The 15208-nt window shown below is 28.7% G+C and overlaps 1 protein-coding gene across 1 annotated transcript; it reads right to left on the bottom strand.

Moving 5' to 3' along the window:
* Positions 1-5255: 5255 nt before the first annotated feature.
* On the bottom strand, positions 5256-7637 carry LOC7460826 (E3 ubiquitin-protein ligase RMA3). The gene is made up of 2 exons (XM_002316866.4): positions 7472-7637; positions 5256-6164 (listed from the first exon to the last, which is right to left on the bottom strand). Exon 2 carries the CDS (start codon positions 6147-6149, stop codon positions 5376-5378), a length of 774 nt encoding a protein of 257 aa, XP_002316902.4. The 5' UTR covers positions 6150-6164; positions 7472-7637; the 3' UTR covers positions 5256-5375.
* Positions 7638-15208: the final 7571 nt, after the last annotated feature.

Here is a 15208-nt window from a genome sequence, read left to right as displayed (position 1 = left end):
TTTTAGGATGTTAAATATAATTTTAAATTTTAAATATTTTTAAAATTTAATTACAAAGTGTGTGAAAACTTTGCTTGAGGATTACTAATTGTTCTCATAGCAAATCAAATTAAATTTAGTTTATATATTTTATTATAAACTTTTAAGGTTTAGATATTGAACTTTTTAGGCTTTTTAGTATTATAAAAAATAATAATATAATTTTCTATATTAAAATAGTAATTATAATAATAATAATATTTGCGAAGCAATGCATCTATTTCTTAAATATAAGACATAATGATATTTGTTTTATATAATAATAACCAAATATTTTTTTTTATTAAAATTTTATGAGAAAGTGCAAATTATAAAACACCTAATAAATTTATAATATAAAAATTATAAATTAAATAACCATAAAATTAATTAAATAAACAACTAAACAAATACAAAATATTAAAATTAATATAAGTATTTAGGTTTAAGATTGTTTGGATTAATCAATTTCAATCGTTTAAACTGAGGCTGTATAGCATACTAACTAATAATAATCACAAAGCTTAAACATGTAACAAATTAATTTTAATTTTCTAGCATGAACAAACATCACTGGGCCATATACAGCCTCGCAGATTTATAACAGCACCACGAAATTTCTCACTATTTTCTCTTTCTTTTTTTTAACTCTACTTCTGTTTATAACAGAACTTTGTAAAACATTTTTTTGATTTAAATAGGATGATTTAAATATAATTATATTATACTTTAAAACGTGTAGGAAAATTACTTTACATGTATTGTATACATAAAATGTTTTGTAACTGCAGACCACACTGTAGATGTTTAGAGCATTATGGAAAGCGTTGTCTTTTTAATTTTTTATTTCAAAAACTGTTAACATGTATTAGGTCAAGATATGACCGTGTAACCCAAAACTATTTTATTTAGGAGTGTGGTTGTGGTTGCTTTTCAAAGTGTTTTTCGTGCCGAAATGTATTAAAATGATGTTTTTTTATTTTTTAAAAACTATTTTTGAAATTAGCACATCAAAACGATCCAAAACACAAAAAAAAATTGAATTTTTTAAAAACATGATTTACACCGTGTTTCCAAACGGTGATTAAATCTGACAAAGATTTTACTCCCAAAACTATGGTATAGTTTTGGGAGTAAAATCTTTGTCAGACTTAAATACTATTTGGAAACACGGTATAAATCATGTTATAAATAAGTTTTTTTTATATAAAGAAAAGAAACTTACTGGTACCCTTTATCAAATAAATAAGTTCAAGGCCATCATCGTAAAAAAAAAAATATGATCATAATTTAACTTATAAAATTACACGTTTTTACATGTAAATATACATCTAGCATGTAAATTTAGAATAAAAACATAACTTAAAAACTAATAAAATCATACTTAACAAAATTAGTAAACACAATTAAAGTAATACAAACTTATGATTTTGCATCGGAATTTAGAATTTAAAACAAGTATAAATACTTTCAAATTAACTTTTTTTTCTCAACCCTGCCACTCTCTCTTTGAAAACATTTTTTTTTTGTTTTTTTTACTTTGTCCTATTATCTCATTCTCTTTATTACTCACATTAGTCAAACAACACTATAATTATAATGAAAAAGTATTTTTAAAAAATTTTAAATTTTTATTTTTTTTAAATTAATATTTTTTTGATATTTTTAAATCATTTTAATATATTTTAAAATGAAAAACATTTCATAAAATAATTATTTCTACATTCCCAAACACCCCTTAACCAGCATTCGCAACCTCAAACCACCACAAGCAGCAAACTCATCCATGTTGTACATTGGATCGAGTACCATTTCAGCCTCGATTTATCTTCTTCGTCATCACCAAGCTCCATCGTCAACATGTGCAGCCAAAGGGAGCCACTAGGGACCTTGTTTGATAAGGCATGCACTGTTCATACTCTTCAAATTTTCTTTTTCTTTTTTGTTTTTGGGTAAGGAAATCATACAATGAAAATGAATACCTCAAACAACTTTATCTATTTTATCACTAAATTGATTGGCTTTTATATTATCATCAAAAAAATTGCTATATTGATGCAGGATTGGATTGCATTGTGCTGAATTAACAATGACCAGAATCATTGACAGAGTTGTAACCGGATTTTGCCGATTTAATCGGATCATCCTGAGTTTTGTCTTTTTTTATTATTTTAAAACTCAGCCCGGTTCCAGCCCCTTGTCGACCGTCTTGGATCGACCCGCCAGACTAGATCAGATTTCAAAACTATATCGAAAAAATCCAGCGTTTACTATTAAGAAAAAGATTCTTTTAAAAGACTTTTATATTAGGCCTTAATATTAAGAGTTATGATAAAAAGAAAAAAAAAGTAAAATCTTATAACTTAATAAAAAACTTAAAAATATCATTAATTTTATATTTATTTGAGCTCGGCGATATGTTGAGTCTAGAAACCAATCAAAGCTATATTTATCAAGGCTCTAAAAATATCAAATTATTACCATGTTTTTTTTTTTATCTTTTTTAACATGAATTTTAAATAAAAATAACATTTATAAGACATGATAACTCATCCCTCATAAAAAATGGCAAACCAAAACAGAAAGAGTAAGGAAAGGTTAGATTTTCCTTTGTAAACAATCTCAGCAACTATAATACATAAAATTATTGAAGAAATTAAGTGCCTCCATTTTATAGACTACCAGATGCCAATATGCACTGTTGTCGGGTGTTTATTTTAGAATCTGGATCCATGCTTTAATTTCTTACTCAGAATATGGATATTTCTTTTCTCTTTTTGCTTGAGGATTTTCCGAGTAGATAATTAATGAAATTGAATTTAAATAAAAATGCTTTTTTTTTTCACAAAGTACGGAAAATATATACCCCATGAACATAGCAAGTACTAAGCAAATGCATGTGATGCTTATAGCCTGCCATGTGATTGAATTGGGTTTGGTATTGCATTTTGGAAGTTTTAAAAAAAAAAATTGAATTTTTTTTATTTTTATCTTTACTTCAAATTAATATTTTTTTTATGTTTTCAGATCATTTTGATGTGTTGATATCAAAAATAATTTTTAAAAAATAAAAAAAATATTATTTTGATATGTTTTAAAATAAAAAACACTTTAAAAAGCAATCACTGCCACACTTTCAAATACATAATAAGTCACCTGTCGGTGTGTCTATGTCTAGCTATTAATATGATAATGATACTATCCATCTTCTAAAATAGGGCTTATTGTAGAGAACTTTAATTTAACTTTTTTGTGTATCTTTCATATGAATGAGTTCATAAAGTAGTGTTTGTCACTGTAATAATTATTATTTTTTAAAATATTTTGTTGTTGGAAAATATATTAAAATAATATGTTTTTTATTTTTAAAAATTTATTTTTTATATTAATATATCAAAACACTTTAAAATTAAATATAAAAAATAATTTAAATTAAAAAAATTAAAAATCTTCAAAAATATTTTTATAAGACAAAAATAAATACATCGGTAAATAATAACTTTTGATCGAAGGAGGATTATTCCTTTTTTTTTTTAGGAACACTGAGGAATAATGGGATGTTTAAATTTGGTTTTAATGTAGGAATTACAGCCTAGCTAACTAAAAATTAAAAAGGTGTTGGTAATTGATGAAGTCGTATATTTTACGCAGGTTTGAATTAGTTCTTTGAGATTATGATAGTAGTGGTGTTTCAAAATATTTTTTATTTAGAAATGTATTAAAATAAATTTTTTTTATTTTTTAAAAATTATTTTTGATATCAACACATCAAAACGATCTGAAAATATAAAACAAAATTTTATTTTAAGCAGAAAAAATAAAATAAAAAATAAAATTTTTTAAAATAAAAAAAAGTATTGAAAAAGCTTCACTTCGTTTAATTTCTAGGCTTCATGTAATATTCCCATGCACATGATATCAAAATAATATTTGCTAAATTCGGGGACTATAAATGACGCAGTTCAAAGCCCAAAACATAGCGAAGCTAAAAAATTTAAGGAGGGCAGGGCAATTGTTCTTGGTGTAGTTTGAAAGTAAATAAAGACAGATTTTTATCTCAGATGGCAAAGAAATAATTTTTTTTAGGTGTTTATAATCGTGAGTTTTTATTGTATAATAAATTAACTAAAAATAATAATAAATAAGTTTTTCTAGTGAGATTTTTAATGTTATTATATAAATATTTATATGTAAAAAAGATTGATTTTTTTTATTTTATAATTAATTTTAATAATTATGACTTTTATGATAAAATTCAATAGTAGTTATTTAATTTAATTTAAAATATAATTGTTTCATTAACAGTTATATAATTTTTTTAATAGTTTTTATTAATAGTCATAATATTTTATTATAACATTTCAAGTTTATATAAACCTATTACTATATAGAAAGAGAAAATATAAAAAAATGTATTTTTTTTCTTTGTTTTTTTTATTTTATTTTTTCAGAGGTGTAGAGGGCTTCACTTGATATATGAATAATATTTATCATTTAATATATATATATATATATATATATATATATATATATATATATATATTATTTTATTTTTTATTAATTAACAAATAATAGCAGATAATAGATATTTATTGAATACTAGAAACTTGATAAATAATTTATAAATATTTAAATTGATAAATAATAGATAGACAGGATTAGTCTAGACTGAGAAGTTAGCAAGTACCTCTCAGATTTTCTTGACCAACAAATATACTTGTATTATATTAGAAATACGAAACCATTTAGATTTTGCTTTGGAAAGTAGTTCCCCTCGGTTTGAGAGTTAATCTAGGAACTTTTAAACAGCGATACAAGATTTGGAACACTAATGACTGCTCAACTAGTTTAGTTACAGACTAACTAATTAAAGCAAATGAAAGAATTACCTAAGATCTAAACCAATTAAGGGATTCCAGGTAAGAAGAAAATCTTCAATAATTCATCACAGGCAATGAGGGACCTGTATAATTAAACAGACTGCAGAACTTGGAATAAGTCAAGAACTTATGGTTTAAGATTTCCGAGGGTGACATCCTAGTTTTTCTTAGAATTTACCACTCATTTCCTTCACCAATTTGGAATACCGGTTGCGTGTGATCCTGACTAGTTGATATTCAAAGGTTGTCAATTTTCCTCTCTTTAACTTTCGAACTGTAGGAAATGGATCTTCAGCACTCAATAATCTAAAATACAACTCAGGAAAAATGGCAAGCCAACATAAAGAATGGCAACGATTTGTGCAAAAATGTGGAGGAAAATCTCCTAAAGAGAGTTACTAGAAAAAACTTTACAGCGGATTGTCCCTGCAGTGTGTATGTTCATCACCTATATACAAAAGCTCTAATATGAGCTAGTCAAAACAAGAGAAGGCACAGAATGAAGCAGCAAAAAAGAAAGATGGACACTCTGTTTAGAGACTTATCAAGCTGCATTTCCTGCCTCCTCATCCTAGGATTGTTACTTCCCATGAGAGGATTTGTGTAAGGGTGGGCAAACATATTCGTGACTGATGTACCAAAAATCCTTGAGCACCCCATCTCGTTGAACATCCCCATCATTGGATTGAAAAAACCTGTCATTACCGTACTCCGAAGGTTTGATGAGGTCATGGCCGCATAACCTCCATGAGGATCATGGAAGTATTGTTGGTGTTGAAACGACTGAGACTGTGGATTGAAAGAATTTGAATGAGGCTGCCGACTTTGACGTGAAGTATTTGTACTCGCAGTATTCAATCCCGAAGGGAGTGGCCTACGGGGTAAGGCTGCATCCACCGATGATCCCATGGATTTTGATTCTGATGAGGGTGGGCCGCGGCCATAAAGGGGAACCAATGAAGTTGGGGAAATAGCAGCCTTGCAGACTGGGCAGCTTGGCTGCTGCTGAACAGCATCAGGGGAGGAGGTTTTAACATGGAGCCATTTGTACATGCATGGCCAGCAATATAGGTGACCACAGAAGGTGACAACAGGGTCATGTGCTGAGTCTAAGCATATATTGCATTCGAAAAGGTCACTGTCATTGTCTGAGACTGCTGCTGGGGCTGGGATGGATTTATATTTCTGCTCGAGTCCAACAACTTCCTCAGATTCAAAATGTGCCTCGTGATCAAAGAAGTGATGTTCCATATATATCCACACGTTCTGCATTAAAAACAAGGTTTCTTAGCATATCAATGGAAATATTCATAGAGAGACCCTTCTGCAAGTGCACAAACTATGTGTGTGTGACAATGCGTGAGAGACCAGAAACATACAGCAAGAGCCATCTAATGGCAGAAACAAAAGAAAAAGGAAATATTCCAGAGAAAAAAGTATCCGCTGTATGCAATACAGTTCAATTGCCAATAATACTCCTTCCCAGAGACCAGGTATTTAAAGTTTCAAACACAGATACGTTAAGCATCCAAATAAGAACAAGCAACTAATAAAGGGGGAGAGCTAAAGTTTCAAACAGCAAAAGGCTAAAGTTTTGAAGTGGAATACTACAAAAGGACAGAATTGGCCTGAAGTTAATCAAATGAAGAGCCATGTAAGAAGATTCCTCAACCCATCAACCATATATGAGAAGAACAAAACTACGGGTTACAATTAGTCTTCCAAGCAAATAAAGAGGTCAAGAGGTTGTGACTAGAACGGCAGCAGAATAGTTTATGTTGAGTTCACAAGAGATCAAGAGGTAGATGACTGGAACAGCAGCAGAATAGTTTATGTTGAGTTCACCAATCTTACATATCTAGCACCTTAAGATCAGAGGGCCACTTGGAGCTATCTAAAACCTGTAACAAACTAATATGCTCCCAATTACAAATTTCTGGTCCAAAAAATACTGAACAGTGCAACGTTTTGGGCCATGAATTAGGGTCTTCTTCTACAATTAAACTGATTTCTAAAGCACTCAGATTCTTTCACATTGAAAAGTGCCGAAAGGGTAGTCACTAAATTGCTTTCAAAGACCAATTTTTTTTTATCCTCTTAACACATAAAATCAAGAAGAAGTTTGACAGCCAAAAAGAACCAATCAAAGTTTTAAATCTTGAGATTAAGAAAAACATGAAAACTCATTATCCTTTCTATCCGAAAGCAAAAGGCTTTAATAACTTCTGACTCAAAAAGTATCGAACAAAACTTTGAAAGAAACATACAGATAATCCAAGAGAAAAACAATTACGCATTAGCAGCTTAATTTCTCTCACCATATCCATGCCATTACTATAGAAAGACAACAAACAAATCCGATAACATAATTTCTCTCACCATTCCAAAACACCCACAAAAAAAAAACTACAGTTCTATCACGATTGCAAAAGAGATCAAAACCCCAATATTAAAATACTCAGAAACAAATCAAAGTCTAGATTGACATAAAAAAATCCCCACAAAGTTTATTGAATAAAAACTCAAAACAAGAAAACAACCCCACAAAAAGAAAAGCGAGAAGGAGATGATACCTATTACGTCGTAAACACTGAATAAGAAGAAACAGAAGAATGCCCTTAAAAATAATGCAGAAACTATAATGCAGTCTCTTTAACGCAAGAGGATTTGAGTTTCTGGACAGAGAAGGGAGAGGAGGGAGAGAGATTTGAGGATGGAGAGGATCAACAACGTATATAAGGAAGGATGTTAAGGATAAAAAATAAATAAATAATATATAAATTAATTTAAAAGGAAGAAAAACAGTGGGCCTTTCCTTATTACATGTCCGTCTGTCTGTGGGTGGGGGTACATAGATTTGCTGCTACCTAGGAGCGTTGCTTCTGGACCGCTTATACTCCACCACGTGTGAATTACGTGTCATCATATATCACTTCGTTTCGTTTCATTTCAAACTCTATTTTTGGTGATGTTCTAAAGTTAGTAGTTCTACCTATAAGGAATATTTTGTTATTTCTCCAAAAATAAGAAGATAAAAGACTAGAAAAAAACCTCTTATTCTTCAAAGTGAATAAAACAAAATTTATTCCTATAAAAAAAAACCTAAAAAATTTATTATAATTTTTTTATTACATCCTTATAGTTGTAATCACCTTTGAGAAGTGAAACTTTGACAAGTAAATATTAAATATTCTAAATGTTTTTTATAATTACAATATTCTTGGGTTTTAATATAAAACAAACTCTTTAATTTTACTAAAATTTAATTTTTTTTTACTAAAATTTAATATGATTTGTACGTTTTGGATCGTTTTGATGTGCTAATGTCAAAAATGATTTTTAAAAAATAAAAAAACATCATTGGCATGTATTTTGACACGAAAAGTTATTTAAAAAGCACCCGCAACCACACTGCCAAACACGCTAAATCAATATATAAAATAGCTTTTCTCCCACTAAAATGTTATTTCTACACATTTTATTAAAAAATCTATAACAAGTTATAAATTTGTAACTTGTAAGAAAAGGATTCAAGAGATGTAAAGCCCGTAAAAGGATTCAACTCGGCTAACTTGTAAGAAAAGGAAGGGTGAAAATAAAGAGAAGAATAAAGAGAGCATAATTGAGTCAGAGCAATCTTAGAAGCAAGCTAATCTAGATAAGCTGACTCTTAGCTCCTAGCTACCTATATTCAAGGGTTGAATTGAAATGCTTTGGATCTACTTATAGCCACCTTGGACCGCACCTACCAACCTCTTCTCTAGACACTGGACAGCAGCCTACCGCCCACTGTATTAGAAATTTAGAACGTTCGGGAAAGGGTACCATGTTTCTCCATCCGCAGCAGGAATTCTTTTTATTTTTTACTTTTTACTTTTTAAAAAAAAATTCTTCAAACTTACACGGAATTATACTATTTAATTTTTAATTTTTAATTTTTATTAAATAAATAAAAATGATGAAATTTAAACTCGTGACCGCTTAATTATCAAGACTCTGATACCATGTCAAAGAATTAATTCAATTTAAACAGACTCTAAGTTGTTAGGTGATATTCTAATATATGTTTATATTATTCTCTAATAGGAAGCAACATGAATATTGCTCTTTGGATCTTCGCAAGTCCCTTGAGTTTTGAGTATAATTTAACTTAGTTTTTGTAGTTTAACATGATTTATTAATTGATCCTTAGAGTTCTAAAACTATATAATTGATCCGTATTTTTAAATTTGTTTATAATTTAGTTCTTTTGTAAATTTCATGATTTTTTTTCATTTTTTTTTCTTTCTTGAAAAATGGAATGAAAGATAAAATTATGTAAGAAAATGGAGAATTTTACTTTGAAAGAGCGTATTAATATGTTATAATTATCCTCTTGAGTTTTTATGCCCATCTAGAGTTAATTAGTGATTTCAGACGTGTAAGAACTTAATAATTTTATAGCACCAAACAATCTCCATGATTTTCTCAATTAGGTCCCTAAAAAGAATATGGTTCTCTTGCTTAAGATCTTCCTTTTTCTAATACAAGTTATATTTTCTCGAAGCAGAATCTTATTATTGCATAAGATATGCAATGTAGATGGAAAAAATTAATGGACATAGAGGGAGGACTTGATTGAGGAATGTCGAATATCTTTGGGATTCGATTGATAAAATGTATAGATTTGACACCTTATTGAAAATCGGTACATTGCTGGGGGACTAATACAAAGTTTGCCCAAACACTTTTCTGGCGTATTTTTATTATAAACAAAAAAATAATGGAGAAGATGTTTTTTCCTACATAACTATAATTCTATTATTTTTTAATATTTATTTTTAACATCAACATATAAAGTAATAAAAAATAATAAAAAATTAATTTTTTAAAAAACATGATCCAACCTAAAAAAACAAACACTATAACATATATCTTCTTCACAACCACCATACAATTCCATTCCCCTTCCTAGCCAATATTATATGTTTCTTTTCTTATTCTTTTTTTATATGATAATTTAGTGTTCTATCTTATTAATAATGAATTCTGGTATAAACATAATAATGCAATGAATTATTCCCTATTATAATTAAGAAGAATAAAATAAAATTACGAGCATCATTAATTATATTTCTTAATGATCACCGACTGATACACGCAGACGATGTGAATCCTTATCCTTTTTGTGATGGAATCCTTATCTTAATTAATCTAATCTCTATTTTAAATAAGTGTATGGATCTTCGTCAGCTTATACTTGCCTTCCGCAGCAAGAAATGGATGTAAACAAATATTACACACGTAGATCTTGCCACACACACACACACACACACACACACACACACACACACTTAGTTATATGACCGTTATAAGCTGAGAGTTAAATATTTTTATGTTTTATAAAAAAAATTATATATATAGATTTTTTAAAGTATTTTTATAATTTAAAAAATCTAAGTTTAAATAAAAAAATTTATGTATATATGTAATCAAATAAATCAGAAATTATATATGCAAATAAATAAATAAAGAGTCATTAGCGATACTTAAAAATAAAACTTGAAAAATCAAGAGACAAGTGTAGATTAAGATATGTAATCTCGAAAGACAGGACATTTACCTTGTTGTTTTGCTAAATTTGTTTATTAAAGCAATTATTTTTAATTAAGCAGATGATAATAGAAATAGAGACACGTATTAAATTGATCGAATAAAATAAAAGTGGTAAAAACATCATGAAAGGCTACACATATTAGAAATATTATCTAAAAATATTTTTTTATTTTTAAAAATAAATTTCATCCATACAAAAGATAAAAAAAATTATAGATAAATTAGAAAAACTTTTCAAATTTAAATACATAACTAAAAAAATTATTATTATTTAAAAGAGACTCTTCAAACAAAAAAAAAAGGTATTGATTTAAATATAAATTAAAAAATTCAAGAAAAATCATTAAAAAATCGGTAATTTAAAAACAGATTAGAAAAAAATTTAGAAAACAAAAAACAAAGATTAGACGCTATGGGCTAGCATATTTTTGTATCCTAAAAAATAAAAACCTTGTTTCATCTTTTAATTTTCTTTCTATCCTAGTGAAATTTAGTTTGATGCCATCTCACTCCTTTTCAATTTATTTTAATAAATAAAAATGTTTTTTAGTGTCATCAAAACACTAGCGCACTCATATATAATGCATATTTGGTATTATGATAACGGTTACTTTTTAAAATATTTTTAATTTAAAATTAGATTTAAATAATTTTTTATTTTTAAAATTTATTTTTAATAGAATATAAAAATAATTTAAAAATAAAAAAAATTAATGTTAGATAAAAAAAAAATCAAAATTTTAAGATACACATGCCAGCCCCATTACCAAACGCTTCGGGACAACACTCTCATGAGGAAACGAACAAAGGTAAAGGTAGCTTCTACTTGACAACAACCATCTTTGATTGATTTTTCAAAGATCTAACCTTGAAGATTTCTGTTTTTATTTAAATTGAAAGGAGGGAAGCCCTGAGAAGACAGACAGCTTGCCGACATAACGAATCATGGAAAAGAAACCTCGAAAGAACAAGCCAGCCTTCCTTCTAGACAGCTGAAGCGAATCGAACACTGGTAAAGGAGGAGAAACCTCACAGGCATTGAACATTGGTCGGCAGAGGACTCGGGATTTTTCAATTTATGGAACTATTTCTTCGAGGAGACTTTTCTCTTCCACAGTGGTCGTCGTCTTCTTCTTCTTCTTCTTTGGATCCATCGGGATCTTTTAGGTTGGAACTAGTCACCTCACATGTTCTTCATCGGTCGAATCAAGAATTAATTTATAACGAAGAAAACAAATAATGCAGGCGATGTTAATTTTTTAACATCAAGAAATATTTGTAGCGTAAAATGAGAATTTAATACACATGTTTCATAAAATAAATCAATAATTATACATAGATTAACATAACTAGTCTCGTTAATTTTTCATATTTAATTAGATGTCAATATTCTTTTAACCAAAATAATAAGTTATACTTTATTAAAATAAAATTAACGAAAATCTATAAGTGCTGAATTTTTCACTGGATACCAATACATTGTACATTGAAATAGAGTAATGATTGTTTTGCTTTTACAAGAAAAATTATTTAACTTGCTTTATTGAGTAATATGGTATTTTTCTTATGTCCTGTGGCTCATTAGTTATTTATAAATTGATCGAGGAAGGAAGTTCTTTTTATATTTTGTTAGTACGGTAAAATAATTTAATTATATTTAAAAATAAAAAGTTATTTAATTTTTATCGAGGGACTTTTTCATCTTTCAACATTTAATTTATTAGAAACTGATCTTCATGCTTCTTTTTTTTCACTTTCTTTTCTATAAAGTTATCTTAATTTTATGTCTATAATTATGAGGCTAGTAGGTTAACCTAAGTTGACTCAATATTTTTTTTTGTTGTTCCTTTTTTTAAATTATTTTTTTTCAATTTCACTATTTAACATTAGGTTGTTTGATAATTAAATTTTATAGTTTTATTCAATTTTATTTTGACAAGGTTACCCTAATATTGTGATCAGGTCGTAGTATTTACATGCTGACTCGGGTGGGCTCGGGTTGGATTTTTCAACCTTTTTTTATTTTTTTTTCAATCTCATCATTCAACATTTTATTTGCTACAAATTGAGCTTCTATTTTTTTTTTCATATTGTTTTATACGAGGTTGTCACATTCTCATTTAATTTTTGTTCTGTTATCAAATAAGATCTTTCAACATTTGTTTTTTTTTTCAATTTTATCTTTCAGCATTTTATTGATTTTATTGATTGAGGATTGGTATTCATGTTTTTTTTTCCCCACTTTCCTTTCCATAAGGTTATCCCAATCTTTTATCCATGGTCATAGGGTTACCGGGTTAACCCGATTTGACTTATGTTTTTTTTTGTTCTTCTTTTTATTTTATTTTCGATTTCGTCTTTCATTATTTTTTTATTCATATTATTTAAATTAGTCAAGCTCAAATTTCTTTTGCTTTTTTTAAGAACACTTGTGTCACTTTGACATCCTTTTTTTACGTTGAAAAAAAACTAAGCTGGTCCACGGTGTAACTCGAGCCACCTATCTAGTTTTAGCTATTTAAAACAAGAAGAAAAAAATATTTTTTAATTTAAACTCTATTTTCTTATTGATGTTTCATTTGATTTTTTTTAATGAAAACATGTTTTTAAATTGCAAGCATTGTTTTCTAAACAAAAACCCATCATGATCTTGAAAGAATTTCTTTAAAAAAAACATTAAAATAAAGTATTTGTACTTAATATATGATTGAAGAAATGTTTCTTGATAAATGGGATAAAATCATATAAAACTATTTTTTTTTTAAAAAAAAAATTATGTTAATTGAATATTCATGAGCTTTTCTTTTCATATTAGGCACATAATAATTGGAAAAAAAAATGTTAACATGCTCACAAAAACCTATAATATTATTTGAGAAATATGAAAAATTTGAATAATAATTAAAATTTAATGTTAATTTTTTTTATAGTTCATTTAAATAGAAATCTAATAAAATAAATAAATAAAAAAACATAAAGAGCCAGCCCTGACACTTTCATTTCTAAAACTCAAGGACTTAAAAATATATAAAACAAACTTTTGGATCAAAATTAAAAGTACAAAAACTAAAAGGACTATAAAGGATGAAAAATGAAAATATGTAAACCAAAAATAACTTTTTCACACGAATTTGAGAATGGCTACGCAGTTTCTCCTTATTTTATACATTGGTTAATTTTTGTTGAATCTTGTCCTTCCATAGCAAACCATATGAAAACATGCCCAAGTGGGCGACGGGAATAAATATCCACTCAAAAGTCCAAAACATGCAAGGCAGAAACAAGAACCTTCTTAAATGAGTACTCTACGTCCTATCAGACCATCATTTATACGAGCAATTACTGGACAAGGGAGATAACAAGGTCTTGTATTGCCATGGCAGAGTCGATACATAAACTCATGCTAGAATGAACATTTCAGATGGTTACAATTTCATGCCCAAGAATATATGACAGCACTTCCAAATGAGTAAGGGTACAGTGTCACAAAATCCAAATCCTGTAAGAAACAACTGTCACTACAGCACAGCACCGATTTTCCATGGTGGTCGTATAAAAAGACCCCAGAAAATCTAATAGAGGACATCTGAGTCTAACCTAAAAAGAACAGTTGAACAAATGATAACACACCAAACTCCCGACACAATCAACAAATCACTCCTGCATCTATTTCAGATACTAAGACTTGAAGTAGTGGGAGTGGTTACACACAAATATTGCAACTTAGAATCCGATGAATTGATGGTCGTTTGGTTGACATGAAGAGACATGTTCTAGTTTTTCTCCTCAGAAAGAACGTACTTCAAAGCCTCTTCACTGAAATACATCTTAAAGAGTCGAAAAGCTACTCTCAAGATGAACATTCATCCATCTTTGAGAAAGAAAACTAAAGCCTCTAAACAAGGCCGACAAGAGGGAGCAACTGGGTAAAGATTGCAGCTATGAGGAGGTAGTCCAAAACAAGAGCTAAGACCCACCCCCACTATTACCAAAGCACAGAACATTAGATTAACTGACAAGCAGTCACCCTTCATTTATACTGCAGAACTTGCAGATTAAGAAAAACAAAAATTGCACTGGAGACTAAAGAGATATAAATGGATTATCATATGACAGAAGCATGTGAAATATAAGAATCACATGCTACAGATCACCTCATCATTGATCATCTGTTGTCTACAGTGGCATTAAAAAATGCTTTTGAATACAAAGAATTGGAGGTGTCTTGTATTCAAGAACAGTTTGAAACACAGTTGTTCCAAACTTGATGCATCCCCCAATCAACTTACATCAGCACACAAAGACTCCCCTATGGAATTAGGATGAGAGTGTTCCATACCACAAGGCCAACTGAGAATCTCTACTTAACTTCTCCAATATTCCTTCAAAGCTTCCAAGACCAAACATTCCCAGCAATCAATATTAACATCAGATAAAAACTATACACCTATTGAGACATTGGCTCCAGCTCCCCAAGATCTCTGGCCGAGCATTTTGATTCAGTGAATGGTATGACCAGGCTGGTTTCAAAAAATTTGGTCGACTCATGCAAATCTTGTACATATAGTTCTCTGTATGTGTGTCATAGGAGATGACTAAAAATCATTTCAGTCATATTGGTTTCCTCAGCTAAACAAAAAATCAAACAAAAATCAAAAACTGAAATTTTATGCCTTTCAAACCAATCTGCATTGGTAATATAATGGAACCGCATA

This window comes from Populus trichocarpa, chromosome 11 (assembly GCF_000002775.5).
Source record: "Populus trichocarpa isolate Nisqually-1 chromosome 11, P.trichocarpa_v4.1, whole genome shotgun sequence".
Taxonomy (NCBI): domain Eukaryota; kingdom Viridiplantae; phylum Streptophyta; class Magnoliopsida; order Malpighiales; family Salicaceae; genus Populus; species Populus trichocarpa.
This window is presented reverse-complemented; position numbering and strand designations above follow the sequence as displayed.